Genomic DNA, 20,914 nt, shown 5'->3' on the forward strand with positions numbered 1-20,914 from the left:
AGGGGACTCACTGCAGTCCCTCCGTGGCGACACATCACAGTGGGTTCAAGTCAGTGGCTGAAGGGTCTTCTGTCTTGTTCCTGATGATCTCGAGACCCTCACAGTCCTGGTAATCCGGTTCTTCCCGGAAGGCCCAAGTGTCCGTGGAGAGTTGTGTTAGCTTTTGTACAGGAAACCAGTGGACGGAGGTGTCATTAAATACGTCCGTGTACTGTGAAGTCTGAGGGAATGCCAGCTCCTCCCGTCCTTTCAAAATCTGAGCAGGAAAATTCGAAAGTAAAACAAAACCTTGAGAGTCCCAGTAAGGCCCACCCTCCTGGGTTAGAGTCCCGTTTTACTATTCGCCCCCACCTCCCTTTTTTTAAAAAATAAGGAGTAAGGTATTTTAAGTGCTTTGTGCAATGAGTTGGAAGCCCCAAGGGCAGTGCCTACTGCAGACCAGATACTAAGAATAGAGGAAATAATTAAGAAAAAAATGAAGCGATGCACTAAAACGTCCTAGCTTTCTGGAACACAGACCCCTCGCGAGAGCTGACGGTGCTGTAACCTCGCTGTGCCGCCTTCGGTTAGCCCCATGGGAGCTCCCGCTGCTACAGGTGAAGGCAGAATTCTCCAGGGTAATGGAGAGGTATGTATGATGTCCCACCCCAGCCCCTTCACTCAGGCACATACCTTTGCAACATACGGATAATGTTTCTGCAGAATCCTTGTCAACAACCTAGAACAAAAATTTTTTTAAAAATCTGATTAGGTGGTTTGAGAGTGGTTTCATTCAACCTAAGACACAGAAGGGCAAGGTGACTGAAATAGATCAAAAAATCTTTTAAAAATGTGGGATGCAGAGTAGGTTAAATATTTAGTAGAAGGTGTGAACGCCCCAGTCACTGCCCATTTCATCAGGGGAAAATGACAGCAGACACCGAGGCATCGTGAAGCAGGAAGAGGATGTTATGCAGCTGTAAGACGAGAACTCAAATGTTTTTTCCCCCATTTTAAAAAGCCGTTTCTGCCTGTCCTAAGGGAAGGGAGGAATTATTGGCAGAAAGACTCCTTAACTTGCTTCCCAGCTTGACTCGGGGCTGACGTCTCCCAGCTCCAACCCCCCTGTCCAGGTTCCCATGGAAAAGCCTTTCCAAGTGTGAAATGTTTCCTGCTTGCAGGTCAGTCTGAGGAATGGGTTCACCTCAGGGCCTGGTGGCACCTCGGCGTTCCCAGGCTTACCTTTCCTCGAGTCCTCTGAAACTGTTCCCAATGATGACCATCTTGGAAAGGGCATCTATGGACCAGTTCCTCCACAGAAGGTTGTTGTAGAGCGCCGTCCCACAGTGGAGCATGTAAAAGACGGTGGGCTCGCCGTACACACTCCGTTTTCCTTCCTGGGGTACAACGTGCACAGGTGTAAACACACTTCTTACAACAAGGTGAGGGAGAGGGATGGGCAGAGTGATAATGAGCTGTGAGTTCTCACCACCAAAAAATGAATAATTCTGTGTGGTGCTGAAGGATGTGTTAGCTTGCTTGCAATCATCTTACCAAAAAAATGCATCAAATCAACTAGTGCACGTTCAACTTACACGTTACATGTCACTACAGGTCAGTGTAGCTGGACAAATGATGAGCTGAGGGGAAGGCGAACTGAAGCATCAAATGGAAACAAACTACTACACTCTCTTGTGGAACAGTTACATAAGTAGTGCATGTGAAATCTATAGGATTATACGGGACTACAAGTCAAGAAATGAAGTCCAGAAAGAACTCGCGTTTACTTAACAAATGCGTGTCCCATGAACGCAGAAGGCTCTGGACTAATGAAGGGACAGCTTGGGTCCGTGACAGCAGGGCAGGAGGGACAGCAGAGGTCACTGTCCCTCAGGTACTTGTGTTTTCCTGAGTCACTTTCTGCAGATCCCTATCGTAACTCAGTCCTTTTCAAACGTGCCCTGGGGGGTCCAGTCACCGCCTCTGAAGAACCTCTGCTCTATGCCATCTCTGCCACCTCTCGGGTGGGAACAAGCCCCCTGGCCCTTGCTGTCTGGCGCCGGCGACCCTAGGCCTCTCTTCTCTCCCTGCAGCTTCCCCGGCCCATGACACACTGGCCGTGGTTCCTGAGCAGCGGCTCCGCCCAGGCTGCCTGCAGTCCTGGCTCTCAGCAAACTCCTGGGAGACCTTCAAATCCCAGCTCAGACCCAGGAAGGCTTCCTGGACCCCCGGAAGAGCACAGGTGTCCTCCGTCTCAGTTCCCAGGCGTGGCTCTGCTCGCTGTCCACTTGTCATGCGCCTGTTCACAGCCACGTGCCCTGCAGTGGCGGAGAACAGCGCCCACCGCCCTTGGGCTCCCCAGAGCTCCCTGCCTTGCACAGAGCAGGCACTCAGAGCTCGGGATGACTTGAGCTGAACCGCAGTGTTTTAGGACCCCGCCAACATCAGAGACTGACTCTCCTCTCAGCTGGGCCTAATTTTCATGTTTCATAATAAGCAATGAGATGGCGGTTTCAGAACCAAGAGGAACAAAATGATGATTCTGTGATCCCCAAGACAACGCCTGACTAAATGTAGGGGTACCTGCGTGGAGTCGCTCCAGCCCTTGGCTTTTGCAGTGATGTTTTTTCCAGAGGTCTCAGAAATCTGAATCCCAGCCTTTTTAGGGGGTGCAGGGTAGGCCAAGGACTTAGCCGTAACCCTCAGCCAGGTGCTATGCGTGTGACTGGTCTACGGCCTCCCTCCCCCAGGACAGGGCACGTTCCAACCGGAAGGACCTCGTTTGAGGTGCGGAGACTGTGCCCTCTATTCTCCTGCAGCAACAGTAAATACCAACTAAGCATAAAATTGGGACACAATTCTTAACGAGAATTTTGCAAACCTAACGTGTTTGTGCCATTGTGTGATTTTTTTTCTTCTGACAGGCACAACATAGGTCCAAATGGGGTAACAGACCAGCCACACACGGACGCCCTGGGGAGGAGGCACCGCTAGTCACAGAGCCTGGCGCCCCGGGACAGGGCCCGGGGTCAGCTTGGTGAGCAGCTGCCCAGCCCTCCCTGCTCCCCTCTCTTAAACCACGTACCTCGTTCTCACTGAGAACAACCACACCAAGGGTGCTAAGAACCGCAATTTCCAGCTGGCTAAACAGAGGGTCATACACCCAGCAGTGACTTCTGGGGATCTGCAGAGGGCAAATGAGTGGCTTAGTCAACATCTGTGTGCACAAGACCAAGGAAGGAGACAATAAGAAAGGATACCAAAATTTACCTGGCACTCTTCCAGAAAGAGAAGCAAAAATGCGAGCTGGTTTCTAGCTATGATGCAGGTGGCGAAGTTCCCAACGCCGTAACACACACACTTCAAATGGCAGGATCCTGTGACTGGGGTCTCTTCTGGGACGGAGCCAGGGGCCACATCTGACTCACCTGGTGATGAGTCGAGATGCAGGTTTCCAAGGGCTTCTGAAAGAGGCCCCGCAGGGGCCTTCAGCTGTTCCAGATATTTCCTAAGACACCTGTTGATGGTTTCTGAAAGAGCAGGCCCAGTACAGTCAGAGGGCACGCTCTGACCCTGAGAACCGAATCCTCCATGGACCCAGGGAGAAGAGGAGCAGGCTTGAAAAGGCTTCAGCTCCTCAGAGAAAAGGGCTGCTGGCCTCGCTCCCAAACGTGCCCGGGACATGCTGCCACACCCACCCAGAACTGATGGCTGTCCGCTCCCTGGCTGCCCACAGCCCACAACTGAAAAGAATGTTTCAAGCAAAACTCAGGTTTCATTCATGGGCACGGTTTCCATCTAACGCTCATTGTCAACTCATTCTAATTTAATAAGAGGCAACCAGGTAAATGCAAGTGATGGTCTGAAATACCTACTTTTTTTAACAATAAAAAAGAATAGAGGAGCAGAGCTCTCAGAATGACACTATAAATAACTGGGAATAAGAATATTTAATGTGTAAAAAACTAAAAGAAAAAAAGGTAGGCTGGGGCTTCTAGACAGTAATGAAAAATACTCTGTCTAAAGCCTTTCACAGAGTGGTGAGTTCTCTTGTCTCTCCTCTTACACTGGTACTGAATTTAGCAGAACAAATCTGTACGTAGAACAAAACAAAAAGCAAACAGCCCTATATTCCCATAGTAAGATACCAGTTTTGACTTATCAGCAAAGATACCTTTAAATAAGACCCAGGCTAGGAAAGGTTGCACGAAAAGCTGGCTCTTTTCATCCATGCTGGTCAAAGAATCAGTAAAAGCTTTTTTTGGAAAACAACTTGACGGTGGATATCAAGTTGATCACTTCCACCTCTGGGAATATATACTAAGAAGATTACCCTAAATTCGGTAAAAGCTTTATGCATAAGGGTGCTCATTGAAAATTTATGTATATTGGGAATTCCCTGGTGGTCCAGTGGTTAAGACTCTGCACTTCCACCGCAGGGGGCAGGGGTTTGATCCCTGGTTGGGGAACTGAGATCCCACATGCTGCATGGTGCGGCTAAGAAAATTCTTTTAATTAAAAACATTTTTAAGTTTTGATTACTGTTTAAAAAAGGAAAAATTATGTACAATAAATTTTAAAAAAACAACAAAAAAGGAAACTAAGTGTCCCTCAATAAAAATTACAACTATGGTATGTTCACGTTGTGTATTAATATTTATGTTGCCACAGATTATGTTTAGGAAGAGAGTATAACAGCAGCGGGTGGGGTCTACAATGTAAAGTCAGGGGAAGAGCAGGATAAATATAAATTTCAACAACACTGATAATGACAACTAACAGTTACTGCCTCCTGTGCAGCAGGCACACACTGTCGTAAGCACTTTACGGAATGCCTCATTTAATATTCAAAATTACACTATAGGATATGCACATTTTCATGTCCATTCCACAGATAAAGAAACTGAGGACCCGAGTTAAGTGCCAAAAGACACACAGTTGTAAGGGGGAAGTCAGAATTAGAACCCAGCATGCACGCCACTCTGTGAAGCAAAACATCATCCAATGAGAGCTGGATTCCTTGCTTTGCCCACATCCAGGCCCTCCTCCCACCCTGACCGCCTCCAGCCTGAGCCAGATGGTACCCACCTAGTGCTGAACTCCAGAAATCAGAGATAAGCAGGTCCTCCCTGTTGAGAAAAAATGGCGTGGTCATCTCTCATCCCTTTCAGGGCTGCCCTAACAGGGACCTTCCTCCTGGCTGGGATGTGAGGATGGTGGAGCACCCTCAGACACAGAGTCCACCTGTGAGACTGAAGGAGGGTACCAGGTGAATATGGCCAGAGCAGAGCTGCTGGGGCTCAGAGATGGCAGGAGAGAGGGCTTCCTGGAGGAGGCCCCCGACCCCTGGGGACATGTTGGTCTGGGTCTTGGCACACAGGTGCAGCTCCACAATTGGTGGTTAGATGCAGAGATTTAGCCTCTCTGAACTTTAGTTTCCTCATCTCTAAAATAGGGATAAGAACCGTACCCATCGGTAGGAGTGAAATGGGTTAACACTCAACACAGTGCCTCGTACAGAGCAGGTACCCAATAAATGGCCTTTGTTATTACAAATAATTCCAAGGTGAAAGTAAAAGAAGGGACAAAACCAAGTGTCTAGGCTTTCTTTAAAGTCAACTGTTTTCCACAAATCAGAGCAAAACACAGTCAATAATTAATTTAAATGAAATGAATGAATTCTCCAATCAAAAGACATAGAGTTGGTAAATGGATTAAAACACAGGACCCATACCTACAAGAGAATCATTTCTGACATAAGGACACACAGACTGAAAATGAAGGACTAAGAAAAGATATTCCATGCAAACATAAACCAACAGAAAGCGGGAGAGCTATACTTCTAAGACAAGATAGACTTTAAAACAGAGACATACCAAAATTTATGGGACGCAGCAAAAGCTATTCTAAGAAGGATGTTCATAGTGATAAGTGGCTTCCTCAAGAAACAAGAAAAGCCTTGGGACTTCCCTGGTGGTGCAGTGATTAAGAATCCACCTGCCAATGCAGGGGACACGGGTTCGAGCCCTGGTCTGGGAAGATCCCACATGCCACGGAGCAACTAAGCCCGTGTGCCACAACTACTGAGCCTGCGCTCTAGAGCCCACGAGCCACAACTACTGAAGCCCGCGCACCTAGAGCCTGTGCTCTGCAACAAGAGAAGCCACCACAATGAAAAGCCTGTGCCCCGCAACAAAGAGTAGCCCCCCCTCACTGCAACTAGAGGAAGCCCGCGTGCAGCAGCTAAGACCTAATGCAGCCAAAAATTAAATGAATAAATACATACATTTATTAAAAAAAAAAGAATCCGCTTGCCAATGCAGGGGATACGGGTTCAAGCCCTGGTCCGGGAAGATCCCACGTGCCGCGGAGCAACTAAGCCTGTGTGCCACAACTACTGAGCCCATGTGCCACAACTACTGAGCCCATGTGCCACAACTACTGAGCCCATGCGACACAACTACTGAAGCCCACATGCATAGAGCCCGTGCTTCGCAGCAAGAGAAGCCACCGCAATGAGAAGCCTGCACACCACAACGAAGAGTAGCCCCCGCTGTCTGCAACTAGAGAAAGCCCGCGCGCAGCAACAAAGACCCAGTTCAGCCAAAAATAAATAAATGAAATAAATTTATATTAAAAAAAAGATCAGAGCAGAAATGAAGGAAATAAAGACTAAAAAGACAATAGAGAAGATAAATAAAACTAAGAGCTGTTTTTTTTTTTTTTTTGCGGTACGTGGGCCTCTCACTGTTGTGGCCTCTCCTGTTGCGGAGCACAGGCTCCGGATGCACAGGCTCAGTGGCCATGGCTCACGGGCCTAGCCGCTCCACAGCATGTGGGATCTTCCCAGACCGGGGCACGAACCCGTGTCCCCTGCATCAGCAGGTGGACCCTCAACCACTGCGCCACCAGGGAAGCCCAAGAGCTGGTTCTTTGAAAAGATAAAAATTGACATACCGTTAGCTAGACTCACCAAGAAAAAAAAACAACAGGGCTGGTCCAGGAAGATCGTGAAAGAGGAGACATAACAACTGATACCATAGAAATGAAAGAGAAGACATATAACAACTGATACCATAGAAATATAAAGGATCATAAAGACCACTCGGAACAATTACATGCCAACAAACTGGACGACCCAGAAGAAATGGATAAATTCCTAGAAATATATAACCTTCCAAGACTGAATCATGAAGAAATAGAAAACCTGAACAGACTGATTACTAGTAAGGAGGTTGAATCAGTAATCAAAAAACTCCCGGGCTTCCCTGGTGGCGCAGTGGTTGAGAGTCCACCTGCCGATGCAGGGGACACGGGTTTGTGCCCCGGTCCGGGAGGATCCCACATGCCGTGGAGCGACTGGGCCCGTGGGCCGTGGCCGCTGGCCCTGCACGTCCGGAGCCTGTGCTCCGCAATGGGAGAGGCCACAGCAGTGAGAGGCCCGTGTACCACAAAAACAACAACAACAACAAAAAACTCCCAACAGGGCTTCCCTGGTGACGCAGTGGTTAAGAGTCCGCCGGCCGATGCAGGGGACATGGGTTCGTGCCCCAGTCCGGGAAGATCCCACATGCCGCGGAGCGGCTGGGCCCGTGAGCCATGGTCGCTGAGCCTGCACGTCCGGAGCCTGTGCTCTGCAACGGGAGAGGCCACAACAGTGAGAGAGACCTGCGTACCGCTAAAAAAAAAAAAAACTCCCAACAAACAAAAGTCCAGGACCAAATAGCTTCACTGGTGAATTCTACCAAATATTCAGAGAAGAATTAATACTGATCTTTCTCAAACTCTTCCAAAAATAGAGGAGGAGGGAACACTTCCAAACTCATTTTATAAGGCTAGCATAACCCTAGCAAAACCAGACAAGGATGCCATAAGGAAAGGAAATTACAGGCCAATACTCCTGACGAACATAGATACAAAAATGCTCATCAAAAATATTAGCAAACCAGGGACTTCCCTGGTGGTCCAGTGATAGAGAATCCGCCTTACAATGCAGGGGACTCATTCCCTGGTCAAGGAACTAAGATCCCACGTGCCGTGGTGCAACTGGGCCCGTGCGCCACAACTACTGAACTGGCACACCTCAACTAGAGCCCGCGTGCTGCAAACTACAGAGCCCCTGTGCTTTGGAGCCCGCGAGCCACAACTAGAGAGACAAAACCCACACACAACGAAGGGCCTGCACACCACAACGAAAGGTCTTGCGTGCCTTAACGAAGATCCTGTGTGCCGCAACTAAGACCCAATGCAGCCAAAAAATAAATTAATAAATCTTTTTAAAAAATTAGCAAACCGAATTCAAAAATATATTAAAAGGATCATACACCATGATTAAGTGGGATCTAATATTCCAGGGATGCAAGGTTGGCTCAACATCTGCATATCAGTCAACGTAATACATCACATTAACAAAATAAAGGATAAAAATCACATGATCTTATCAATAGGTGCAGAAAAAGCATCTGACAAAATTCAACCTCCATTTATGATAAACACTCTGAACAGAGCAGGTATAGAGGGAACATAACATAATAAAGGCTATATACATATGGCTTTTGCACTGGAGAGCGAGCCTTTGTCATGAAGAATGCTCTGGATGTATTTTAAATGGTTAGTTTTCCCCTCCCTCTGCCAGAGGCACCGGGTGATTTTTCTTGGCTCTTCACTGTAAGACCCTGGTTGGGTTCCTGCAGGTAAAGCCCAGGAAAGTTTGGGGGTGCCCCTAGGACTGCAGCCCCCAGAAGGCTCTCAGAGACTCTCACACTAGTCCTCACTCAGCTTCCAGGAATTCATCAAAATGATCATAAGCGTCCTCACCAGTTCATGGCTCTGGCTTTCCCCATCAACAGGAGGACACCGAGAGCTGCTCAGAATTTGTGAAGTCTGATGCTTGCTCAATGGCAGCTTTGCTTCCTCTGAATCCTAAAAATGGCCTTGCCCTTCAAGAGAAACTAAACCTTTCAAAGCTGCATTGATTGCCCTTTATCTCCTTGTGTTTGCAGTCCTTGCACCTATCATCAGAATAGTAGCAGGAGATGCGTAAGCTAAAGGAGCATGTGTATAATGCATAAGCAGAGATTATGTCTCTGGGGGAAAAAAAGTGCATTTGGAACAGGAAATAAAAGGAGAAGTGAAACTACTGAATAATATCACTAATGATTTCAGGCTAAAAGATTGGGAACATTCTCAGACATTGAAAAATATCACTTTAATTCAAGGTCCTCCTGGACCCTCAGGTGAAAAAGGAGAGAGAGGTCCCACTAGAGGTGGTGGTCCACGAGGCATTCCAGGTCCAATAGGTCCACCAGGTCCTAAAGGTGACTGGAGACCCACTGGCTTTCCTGGAAGTTAAGGATTCCCAGGACCAATGGGGAAGACAGGGAGGCCAGTGCCCTTTTAAGATCAGGTGGGTTGGCAACTACTGAAGCCCGCGTGCCTAGAGCCCGTGCTCCACAACAAGAGAAGCCACTGCAATGAGAAGCCCACGCACCGCAACGAAGAGTAGCCCCCGCTCGCCGCAACTAGGGAAAGCCCGCACGCAGCAATGAAGACCAAACACAGTACACACACACAAAAAATACATCTACGTGAGGAATAATTCTCACAGAATATCTACTGAACGCTGGCAGAAGACCTCAGACTGCTAAAAGAGCAAGAAAATCTCCATGTAACCAGGTAGGACGAAAGGAAAAAAAAAAGAAAGTGAGAAAGGAATCAGGACAGAACCTGTGCCCCTGGAAAGGAGCTGTGAATGAGGAAAGGTTTCTACGCCCTGGGAAGCCCCCTCACCGGTCGGGAGATTGGCCAGGACAGACAGAGAGCTTCAGAGCCTTGGGGAGAACACAGCAGCTGGTTTGTGGCAGACAGAGGACTTCACAGACGGTCAGTGCCGTTGCCCTGCACTCCCCAGCCTGAGATGTGCATCCGCCGGCACAGGCAAGGGCTGGGTTCGGGAACCTGGGCTTCAATCAGACCCTGAGAGAGGGCTGGGCGTGGCTGTGTGGAAAAAAGCTCGGGGCGGGGGCGTGAGGGACTGGAATCTGTGTGACCACAACTGAGGGTGTATGCAGAGGAAGCCCAGACCACCTTAGCGGCCAGGTGACATTGTTTGGGGGGTGTGACAGGGGAGAGGCGGGACGCACCACTGTAGCCTTTTTCCCTGTGTGCGCGTTCACAGAGGGCAGGACACTGCATGGGTTCCAGGGGCAGTCGTGAGCTGCCGCTGCCACCCACCCAGATGCCAGGAGCGGTTGAGAGCCGCCTCCGCTCCCACTGTGTGCTCGGGGGGTGCGCCTAAGCCAACACTGCCACCAAGAACCCCAGGACTGGGCATCAGCCACCACACATCTGCACACCCCTATCAAGGGGACAATGCCCAGCACACGCTGAAGAGAGAGGCGACAAGCATCCACACTAAAAGCAACCCTTGCACCAAATATATTAACACCCACAAGCTACACAGGGACGCCTCCACATATAAATAGCCCTCCAAGACCACAGCAGACACTGCTTCTCCTAAACTCAGAGTAAGAGAAATGTAAGTAAAATGAAGAAGCAGAGGAACAGCTCCCAGTTAAAAGACCAAGAGAATTCCCCTGAAAGAACAATGAAACAGACCTCTTCAGTCTAATAGATACCTATTTCAAAAATGAGATAATGAAAATACTGAAGGAATTAAGAAAGGCTATTGACAGAAATGTAGAGTACTGTAAAACTATAAAGGGGAACCAAGAAAAATTAGAAAACTCATTTACAGATACGAAAGCTGACCGAAAGGCAATGAACGGCAGAACGAATAATGCAGAAGAACGAATAAGTGACCTTGAAGACAAAATAATGGAAATCACCCAATCAGCACAACAGACAGAAAGCCAAATGAAAAAAAAAATGAAAGCAACATAAGAGACCTACAGGATAATATACAGCATGCATAACAGGGATTCCAGAAGGGGAAGAAAGAGACAAGGGGATCGAAAATGAATTCGAAGAAATTACGGCTGAAAACTTCCCAAACCTAAAGGAGGAAACAGGGGCTTCCCTGGTGGCGCAGTGGGTAAGAATCCGCCTGCCAATGCAGGGAACACAGGTTCAAGCCCTGGTCCAGGAAGATCCCACATGCCGTGGAGCAGCTAAGCCTGTGCACCACAACTACTGAGCCTGCGCTCTAGAGCCTGCAAGCCACAGCTGCTGAGCCCACGTGCCATGACTACTAAGCCTGTGCCTAGAGCCCGTGCTCTGCAACAAGAGAAGCCGTGACAATGAGAAGCCCGTGCACCACAACTAGAGAAAGCCCACCCACACGCAGCAACGAAGACCCAACACAGCCAAAAATAAATAAATAATAAATAAATTTAAAAAAACAAAGAAGGAAACAGATATCCAGGTACAGGAAGCACAGAGGGTCCCAAACAAGATAAACCCAGACAGACCTACACCAAGACATATAATAAAAATGGAAAAAAGTTAAAGAGAAAGAGAGGATTCTAAAGGCAGCAAGAGAAAAACAAAGAGTTAATTACAAGGGAACCCCATAAGGCTATCAGTCAATTTCTCTACAGAAATGCTGCAGGCCAGAAGGAAGCGGCAAGATACATTCAAAGTCCTGAAAGGGAAAAATCTGCAACCTAGGATACTCCACCCAGCAAGATTATCATTTAGAACAGAAGGAGAGATACAGAATTTCTCAGACAAGCAAAAACTAAAAGAATACAGCAATACTAAACCTATCCTAAAGGAAATATTGAAAGGTCTTCCCTAAATAGAAAAGAAGTAAGAATATATAGGAAAGAAAAAAATCACAATGGGAAAGTAAATCACTTAAATAAGACAGTACACAGATTAAAAAAAAAATCAAAAAATTTCTGTGACAGTGATGATAACCACAGTGAACAGCAAAAGGATGAACGTGAAGATGTAATAGAGGACATCAAAATCATAAAATGCGGGGAAGAAGAGTAAGAAAATGCTGATTTTTTTTCCTTAGAAAGTGTTTGAGCCTATATGAGTACCAGTCTAAGACAAGTAGATATAGGAAGGGGGTAACATACATGAAAAACAGGGTAACCACAAATCAAAAACATACAATAGATTCACAAAAACCAAAAAGAAGAGAACATAAACATAATACAAAAGAATATCACCAAGCCATAAAAGGAAAAATGAAAAGGACAAAGAAGAAACATAAAATCAATGGGAAAACAAGGTTTAAAATGGCAATAAATACATATCTATCAATAATTATCTTAAATGTCAATGGACTAAATGCTCCAAACAAAAGACAGAGTGGCAGACTGGATTTTTTAAAAAAAGAGCCTATAATATGCTGCCTACAAGAGAGACCCACTTCAGGGCAAAGGACACACACAGGTTGAAAAGCAGAGGTTGCAATACTCATATCAGACAAAACAGACTTTAAAACAAAGGCCATAAAGAAAGATAAAGAAGGACACTATATAATGATAAAAGGATCAATACAAGAAAAGGATTTTAAACTCATCAACATATATGCACCTAACATAGGCACACCCAAATACATAAAACAAATACTAACAGACATAAAGGGAGAAACTGACAGTAATACAATAATAGTAGGAGACTTTAACACCTCACTCACATCAATGGACAGATCTTCTACACAGAAAATCAAGGCAACAGAGATCCTAAACATAGAAAATTTTAGACTTAATTGATATTTTGAGGACATTACATCCAAAAAAACCCCAGAATACACATTCTTTTCAATTGCACATGGAACATTCTCTAGGATCGACCACATACTAGGGCACAAAACAAGCCTCAACAAATTTAACGGTGCAGAAATTATGTCAAGCATCTTTTCTGACCACAAAAGCATGAAACTGGAAATTAACCACAGAAAAAGAAATGAGGATAAAATGATTACATGGAGACGAAACAACGTACTACTAAAAAACCAAGAGGTCAATGATGAAATCAAAGAAGAAATTTAAAAATACCTTGAGACAAATGAAAATGAAAACACAACCATACAAAATCTATGTGATGCAGCAAAAGCAGTTCTTAGAGGGAAGTTCATAGAGATACAGGCCTTCCTCAAAAAACAAGAAAAATCTCAAATAAACAACCTAACCTACAACCTAAAAGAATTATAAAAAGAACAAACAAAACCTAAAATCAGCAGAAGGAAGGAAATAATAAAGATCAGAGAGGAAATAAATAAAATAGAGATTAGAAAAACTCAGTAAAACCAAGAACTGGTTCTTTGAAAGGATAAATAAGACTGACAAACCTCTGGCCAGGCTCAACAAGAAGAAAAGAGAGAGAACACAAATCAACAAAATAAGAAATGAAAAACAAGACATAACAACTGATATGGCAGAAATACAAAAAACCATAAGGGAATACTATGAACAATTATACGCCGACAAATTCGACAACCTAAAGAAATGGATAAGTTTCCAGAAACATGGAGCCCACCAGAACTGAATCAAGAAGAAATAGATAATTTGAACAGACTGATCACTAGATGTGAAATAGAATCTGTAATTTTAAAACTCCCTACAAACAAAATCCAGGACCACATGGCTTCACAGGTGAATTCTACCAAACATACAAAGAAGAACTTATACCAATCCTTCTCAAACTCTTCCAAAAAAAATGAAGAGGAGGGAAAACTCCCAAAGACATTTGATGAACCCACCATCACTCTGATACCAAAACCAGACAAAGACACCACCAAAAAAAGAAAATGACAGACCAGTATCTTTGATGAATATAGATGCAAAAATTCTCAACAAAATATTAGCAAACTGAATCCAACAACACATAAAAAAGATGGGCTTCACTGGTGGCGCAGTGGTTAAGAATCCGCCTGCCAAGGCAGGGGACACGGGTTCAAGCCCTGGTCTGGGAAGATCCCACATGCTGCAGAGCAACTAAGCCCGTGTGCCACAACTACTGAGCCTGTGCTTTAGAGCCTTCAAGCCACAACTACTGAGCCCACGAGCCACAACTACTGAAGCCCGCGTGCCGAGAGCCCGTGCTCTGCAACAAGAGAAGCCACCGCAATGAGAAGCCCACGCACTGCAACGAAGAGTAGCTCCTGCTCGCCGCAACTAAAGAAAGCCCACGCGCAGCAACAAAAACCCAACACAGCCAATAAATAAATAAATAAACAAATAAATAAAATTAGTTAACTAAAAAAAAAGATCATACACCACAACCAAGTGAGGTTCATCCCAAGTTCACGAGGATGGTTCAACATATGCAAATCAATCAATGTGATACACCACATAAACAAAAAGAAAAGATAAAAACCACATGATCATCTCAATAAACACAGAAAAAGCATTTGACAAAATTCAATATCCATTCATGAAAAAAACTCTTACTAAAGTGGGTATGTATAGAGGGAACACATCTCAATATAATAAAAGCTAGTTATGACAAACCCCCAGCCAATATAATATTAAACGGTGAAAAGCTGAAAGCCTTCCAGCTAAAATCCGGAAGAAGACAAGGATGCCCACTCTCACCTTTTCTATTTAACACAGTATTGGAAGTCCTGGTCACAGGAATCAGACATGAAAAAGAAATAAAAGGTATCCAAATTGGAAAGGAAGAGGTAAAATTGTCATTATATGCAGATGATATGACACTATATATAGAAAACCCTAAAGACTCCATAGAAAAACTACGAGACCTGATAAACGAATTCAACAAGGTAGCAGGATACGTGATTAATATACAGAAATTGGCTGCATCTCTTTACACCAACAATGAAATTCAGAAAGGGAATGAAAAAAAAAAACACCTTTTAAAATCGCACCCCCAAAAATAAAATACTTAGGAATAAACCTGACCAAGGAGGTAAAAGACTTATACGCTAAGAACAATAAAACATTAATAAAGGAAACTGAAGATGACTCAAAGAAATGGAAAGATATCCCATGCTCTTGGATTGGAAGAATACTGCTAAAATGGCCATACTACCCAAAGCAATCTACAGATTTAATGCATCCCTATCAAATTACCCATGATATTTTTTCACAGAACTAGGGCAAATAATCCTGAAATTCATATGGAACCATAAAAGACCCAGAATTGCCACAGCAATCCTGAAGAAAAAGAACAAAGCAGAAGGCATAACCTTCCAAGAGTTCAGACAATACTGCAAAGTTACAGTAATCAAAACAGACCTATGGATCAATGGACCAGAATAGAGAACCCAGAAATAAACCCACATACCTACGGGCAACTAATATTTGACAAAGGAGGCAACAATATACAATGGGAAAAGGCAGTCTCTTCAGCAAATGGTGTTGGGAAAGTTGGACAGCCGCATGTAAATCAATGTAGTTAGAACACACCCTCTCACCATAAACAAAAATAAACTCAAAATGGCTTAAAGACTTAAATATAAGACATGACACCATAAAACTCCTAGAAAATATCACAGGCAAAACATTCTCTGACATAAATTGTACCAATGTTTTCTTAGGTCAGTCTGCCAAGACAACAGAAACAAAAGCAAAAATAAACAAATGGGACCTAATCAAACTTATAAGCTTTTGCACAGCAAAGGAGACGATAAACAAAATGAAAATACAACCTACAGAATGGGAGAAAATATTTGCAAATGATGCAACCAACAAGGTCTTAATTTCCAAAATATATAAGCAGCTCATACAACTCAACAACAAAAAGCCAAACAACCCAATCAAAAAATGGGCAGAAGACCTAAACAGACATTTCTCCAAAGAAGAAATACAGATGGCCAACAGGCACATGAAAAGATGTTCATCATTGCTAATTATTAGAGAAATGCAAATCAAAACTACAATGAGGTACCACCTCACAGCGGTCAGAATGGCCATCATTAAAAAGTCTACAAATAATAAATGCTGGAGAGGATGTGGAGAAAAGGCAACCCTCCTACACTGTGGGTGTGTTGGTGGTAAGTAAGTTGGTGCAGCCACTGTGGAAAACAGTATGGAGGTTCCTCAGAAAACTTAGAATATAATTACCATATGATCCAGCAATCCCACTCCTGGGCATATATCCGGACAAAACTCTAATTCAAAAAGATACATGTGGGGGCTTCCCCGGTGGCGCAGTGGTTAAGAGTGTGCCTGCCAATGCAGGGGACAAGGGTTCAAGCCCTGGTCCGGGAAGATCCCGCATGCCATGGAGCAACTAAGCCCATGCACCACAACTACTGAGCCTGCGTGCCACAACTACTGAAGCCTGCATGCCTAGAGCCCGTGCTCTGCAACAAGAGAAGCCACCACAATGAGAAGCCCGTGAACTGCAATGAAGAGTGGCCCCTGCTCTTCACAACCAGAGAAAAGCCCGTGTGCAGCAACGAAGACCCAACACAGCCAAAAATAAAATACATAAATTTATAAAAAACAAAACCAAAAAGATACACGCACCCCTATGTTCATAGCAGCACTATGTACAATAGCCAAGACCTGGAAACAACCTAAATGTCCATCAACAGATGAATGGATAAAGAAGATGTGGTGCGTATATACAATGGAATACTCCTCAGCCACAAAAAAGAATGAAATAATGCCATTTGCAGCAACATGGATGCAACTAGAGATTATCATACTAAGTGAAGCAAGTCAGAAAGAGAAAGACAAATACCATATGATATCACTTATATGTGGAATCTAAAATATGACACAAATGAACCTACCTATAAAACAGAAACAGACTTATGGACATAGAGAACAGACTGGTGGTTGCCAAGGGGACGAGGGTTGGGAGAGGGCTGGAGTGGGAGGTTGGGGTTAGCAGATGTAAGCTTTTATATATAGAATGGATAAACACCAAGTTCCTACTGTATAGCACAGGGAACTATATTCAATATCTTATGATAAACCATAATGGAAAAGAATATTAAGAAAAAGAATGTGTATATATGTATAACTGAATCACTTTGCTGTACAGCAGAAACTAATACAACATTGTAAATCAACTATACTTCAATAAAAAATATTTATCAGAAAAAAAAGAAAACAATCTCATATACAATTGCATCAAAAAGAATAAAGTACCTAAGAATACATTTAGCTAAGGAGGTGAAAGACCTGTACACTGAAAATTACAAGACATTAAGAAACTGAAGAAGACACAAATAAATGGAAAGCTATCCCTGCTCAGGGATTGGAATTAATATTGTTAAAATGTCCATACTACCCAAAGCAATTTACAGATTCAGTGCAATCCCTATCAAAATTTCAATGGCATTTTTAATGAAATAGGACAATCCTAAAATTTGTATGGAACCACAAAAGACCTCAAATAGCCAAAGTAATCCTGAGAAAGAAGAACAAAGCTGGAGGCATCATATTCTCTAATTTCAAACTCTATTACAAAGCTATATTAATTAAAACAGTATGGTTCTGGCTTAAAAACAGACACACAGATCAGTGGAACAGAATGGAGAGCAGAGATAAAAACCCATGCATCTATGGTCAATTAATTTATGACAAAGGAGCCAAGAATATACAAAGGAAAAGACAGTCTCTTTAATAAACAGCGTTTGGAAAAATCAACAGCCACATACAAAAAATGAGTAAAATTAGACCACTATCTTACACCATACACAAAACTTAACTCAAAATGGATTTAAGACTTAAATATAAGACCTGAAACCATAAAACCCTTAGAAGAAAACACAGGCAGTAAACTCCTTGACATAGGTATTGGCGATGATTTTTAATTTTTTATTTTAATTTTATTTTTTTGGCGATGATTTTTAAAAATCTGACACCAAAAGTAAAAGCAACAAAAGCAAGAATAAACAAGTGGAACCACATCAAACTAAAAAGCTTCTGCACAGCAAATGTAATCATTGACAAAATGAAAAGGTAACGTACTGAATGGGAGAAAATATTTGCAAATCATATACCTGATAAGGGGTTAATATCCAAAACATAAAGAATTCACACAACTCAATACCAAAAAAATCCCAAACAATCCAATTAAAATATGGGCAGAAGATCTGAATACACATTTTTCTAAAGAAGACATATAGATTGCCAACAGGTTCATGAAAAGATGCTCAACATAATTAATCAGTAGGGAAGTGCAAATCAAAACCACCATGAGTTACCACCTCATACCTGTTAGAACGGCTATATCAAAAAGACAAGAAATAGTAAGTGTTGGTGAGGATGTGGAGGAAAGGGGAATCCTGGTGCCCCACTGGTGGAAATGTCAATTGGTGCAGCTACTATGGAGAACAGTACGAGGTTCCTCACAAAGTTAAAAACAGAACTACCATTTGAGCCAGTAATTCCACTTCTGGGTATTTATCCAAAGAAAATGAAAACACTGACTTGAAAATATACATGCACCCCCATGTTCACTGCAGCACTATTTATAATAGCCAAGATGTGGCAACAACCTTTGTGTTCATCATGGATGAATGGATAAAGAAACCTATATATATATATATATATATGTATATCACACACATACTATACTTATATATATGTAGTGGAATATTATTCATCCATAAAAGAATGAAATCTTGCCATTTGTGACAACATGGATGGACCTTGAGGGCATTATGCTAAGTGAAGTAAGTCAGAGAAAGGCAAATACTGTATCCCACTTATATGAGGAATATAACAAACACACATGAAGCTCACAGATACAGAGAATAGACTGGTGGTTGCTAAGAGTGGGCGGGAGGGGGGTGGCGCTGTGAAACAGGTGAAGGGGGTCCCAAAGGTACAAACTTCTAGTTATAAAATAAATCAGTCATGGGGATGTAATGTACAGCACCGCGACTTCAGTTAAAAATACTGTACGGTGTACTTGAAAGTTGCTAAGACAGATCTTAAGCTCTCATCACACACACACACACAAAAAAAAAAATTTGAAAGAAAAAACAAACTGAATTTGTTGGATTTGAACCGACAAGCCAGAAACCAGTGTTCAGGGGACTCAGAGAGGAGACAGAATTGAAGAGGCTGCCCTCAGGTTCTGCCCAGAGGGTAAAGGAGGGCTGTAACGTACAGGGAGTGCTTTGTAAACTGGTGAGTGTGTGCACAGGAGAACAGCGTGTAAAGTGCTGGGCTCTTCTCTACTCAGAGCAATGGGGACTGCACCACACCTGGGGCTACAGGGAGAAGCAGGGAGTTCCAGGGGATACTGAAGAAGCTGAAGAGGAATAACAGTGTCAGGACACCTCTTAAGATATCTCCAAGCCCCGAGGCACACTCATTCTCAATGGCATCACCTGAGAACCTAGAAAAAGTCACTGATGCTTTTTTTTTCAGGCTCAGTCACCACTGACTCTAGGCCCTAATTCTGGGGGAGGGGAATACACAAAATTAGTCTCATTTCTCTCAGTTGTGAAGGTCCTTCAGCTGTTGATCCGAAGAAGCACTAACAAAAGCTGTTATTGATTGAGCCCTTAAAGGACTGAAAATAAAGGCACAATGCTGAATAACAAAAGTAGGTAACATTTATTGAGTGCTTCCTGGGTGTCAGGCACTGTTGTAAGTGCTATTGATGGGGTTCAGGGCAGGCTGCCCCCCAATATGCCACTGTGGCATATTGATTATCTGGAATTATAGTTACTTGAGAAACATTCACGGCAAGAACACTTTGACCCTACTTTGTTCCCCTGAAGGCAGGAAATAAATCTCCCATATGAAAGGATCCTCAAATACCAGGAAAATAGAAGGCATCTTTATCGCCAGAGATAGATGAGTCAAGGTTAAGAACGCTTTATAAACACACTTTGTTACTTCATGAACTTGCTACCCTAAGTCCAAGCCCCTCTGTTTTCTAACAAATAATTGTTTCCTTGTCTGAAAGATATAAAAGGTGCCTGATTTGGCCACTTTCTTGGGTGCCATGTTATTATGGGACTCCTGCACATTCCTGATGCAATTTGGTTTTCCCTCCTGTTAACCTGTCTTGTGTCAATTTTCTTATTAGACCAGCCAAAACAACCTAGAAGGGTAGAGGAAAAACTTTTCCTCCCCAACACTATGTAAGGTACACAGCAAGGCACGGAGCGATGATGGCGGGAGGGGTGGGATAAACCAGAATAACGGAGAGCTTTTAAGCACAGGTTTTGAAGTTACCGAAGACATGGGTTTGAAACATGGTTCCACACATTACCTATGTTTCTCTGAGACTGGGCGCCCTGCCAGGATCCTAGCATGGCTGAGATGTTCCTTCTGACAGTGTGTAGAGAGCTCAAGCCAGCGCCAGGCACGGAGCAGCTCCTCAATTAACGCGTGATGATAATCGTGAAGATAACAATCACGTGTGCAGGTTGCGGCCACGGTGTGAGCAAAACCGCTAATAACCAACATTAACATAATATTAATACCAAACACTGGTACTGCGCGTACCACACGCCAGACACTGTTGGGGAGGGTAAACCATTGACTAATTCACTGAATCCTCAAAACAAGCCTATATAGGTACTATTTCCACGTCCATCTCACACATGAGAAAACTGAGGCACAAAGATTACATACCTTGCCGAAGGTCACGCAGCTACAACTGCAATAAGAGTAATGACAAACTTTACTGAGCGCTTACTATGCTCCAGTCTGTAATGAGCTCTTTACCTCCGTTAAATCCTACCATAACCCTTAAAGAGTTTGCAGTTATTCCCACTTTACAGATGGCGAGACTGGGGCTTGGGGAGGTTCCCACGGACGTGAAGATTCGGACCCACGACCTAGCCCGTACTCACCTGGCTTCCTGGATGCGACGAAGCACGTCTCTGCCGTCCACCTCGGGCTGGGCTCCCGGGTCCCGGGCCGCCGCCGCCACCGCAGCCGCCACCGCCGCCGCCTCCCTACGCCGCGGACGCAGAGCCGCCGAGCGCCTTCTCCGACGAGACGCCGCCTGCCAGGCTTCCAGCGCCGCCGCCGCCGCCGCCGCCGCCGCCGCCGCCGCCATTGGTCTCTGA

The 20,914-nt window shown here is 44.2% G+C and overlaps 1 protein-coding gene across 1 annotated transcript; it reads right to left on the bottom strand.

Moving 5' to 3' along the window:
* Window positions 1-17: 17 nt before the first annotated feature.
* On the bottom strand, window positions 18-20,904 carry SRRD (SRR1 domain containing; the record flags this gene model as incomplete). Its single annotated transcript, XM_082853428.1, has 7 exons — window positions 18-256; window positions 673-718; window positions 1,222-1,376; window positions 3,065-3,163; window positions 3,250-3,509; window positions 5,068-5,108; window positions 20,696-20,904. 7 exons carry the CDS (start codon window positions 20,902-20,904, stop codon window positions 35-37), a joined length of 1,032 nt encoding a protein of 343 aa, XP_082709554.1. The 3' UTR covers window positions 18-34.
* Window positions 20,905-20,914: the final 10 nt, after the last annotated feature.

Source organism: Leucopleurus acutus (assembly GCF_964270905.1).
Source record: "Leucopleurus acutus genome assembly, chromosome: 13".
Lineage (NCBI taxonomy): Eukaryota > Metazoa > Chordata > Mammalia > Artiodactyla > Delphinidae > Leucopleurus > Leucopleurus acutus.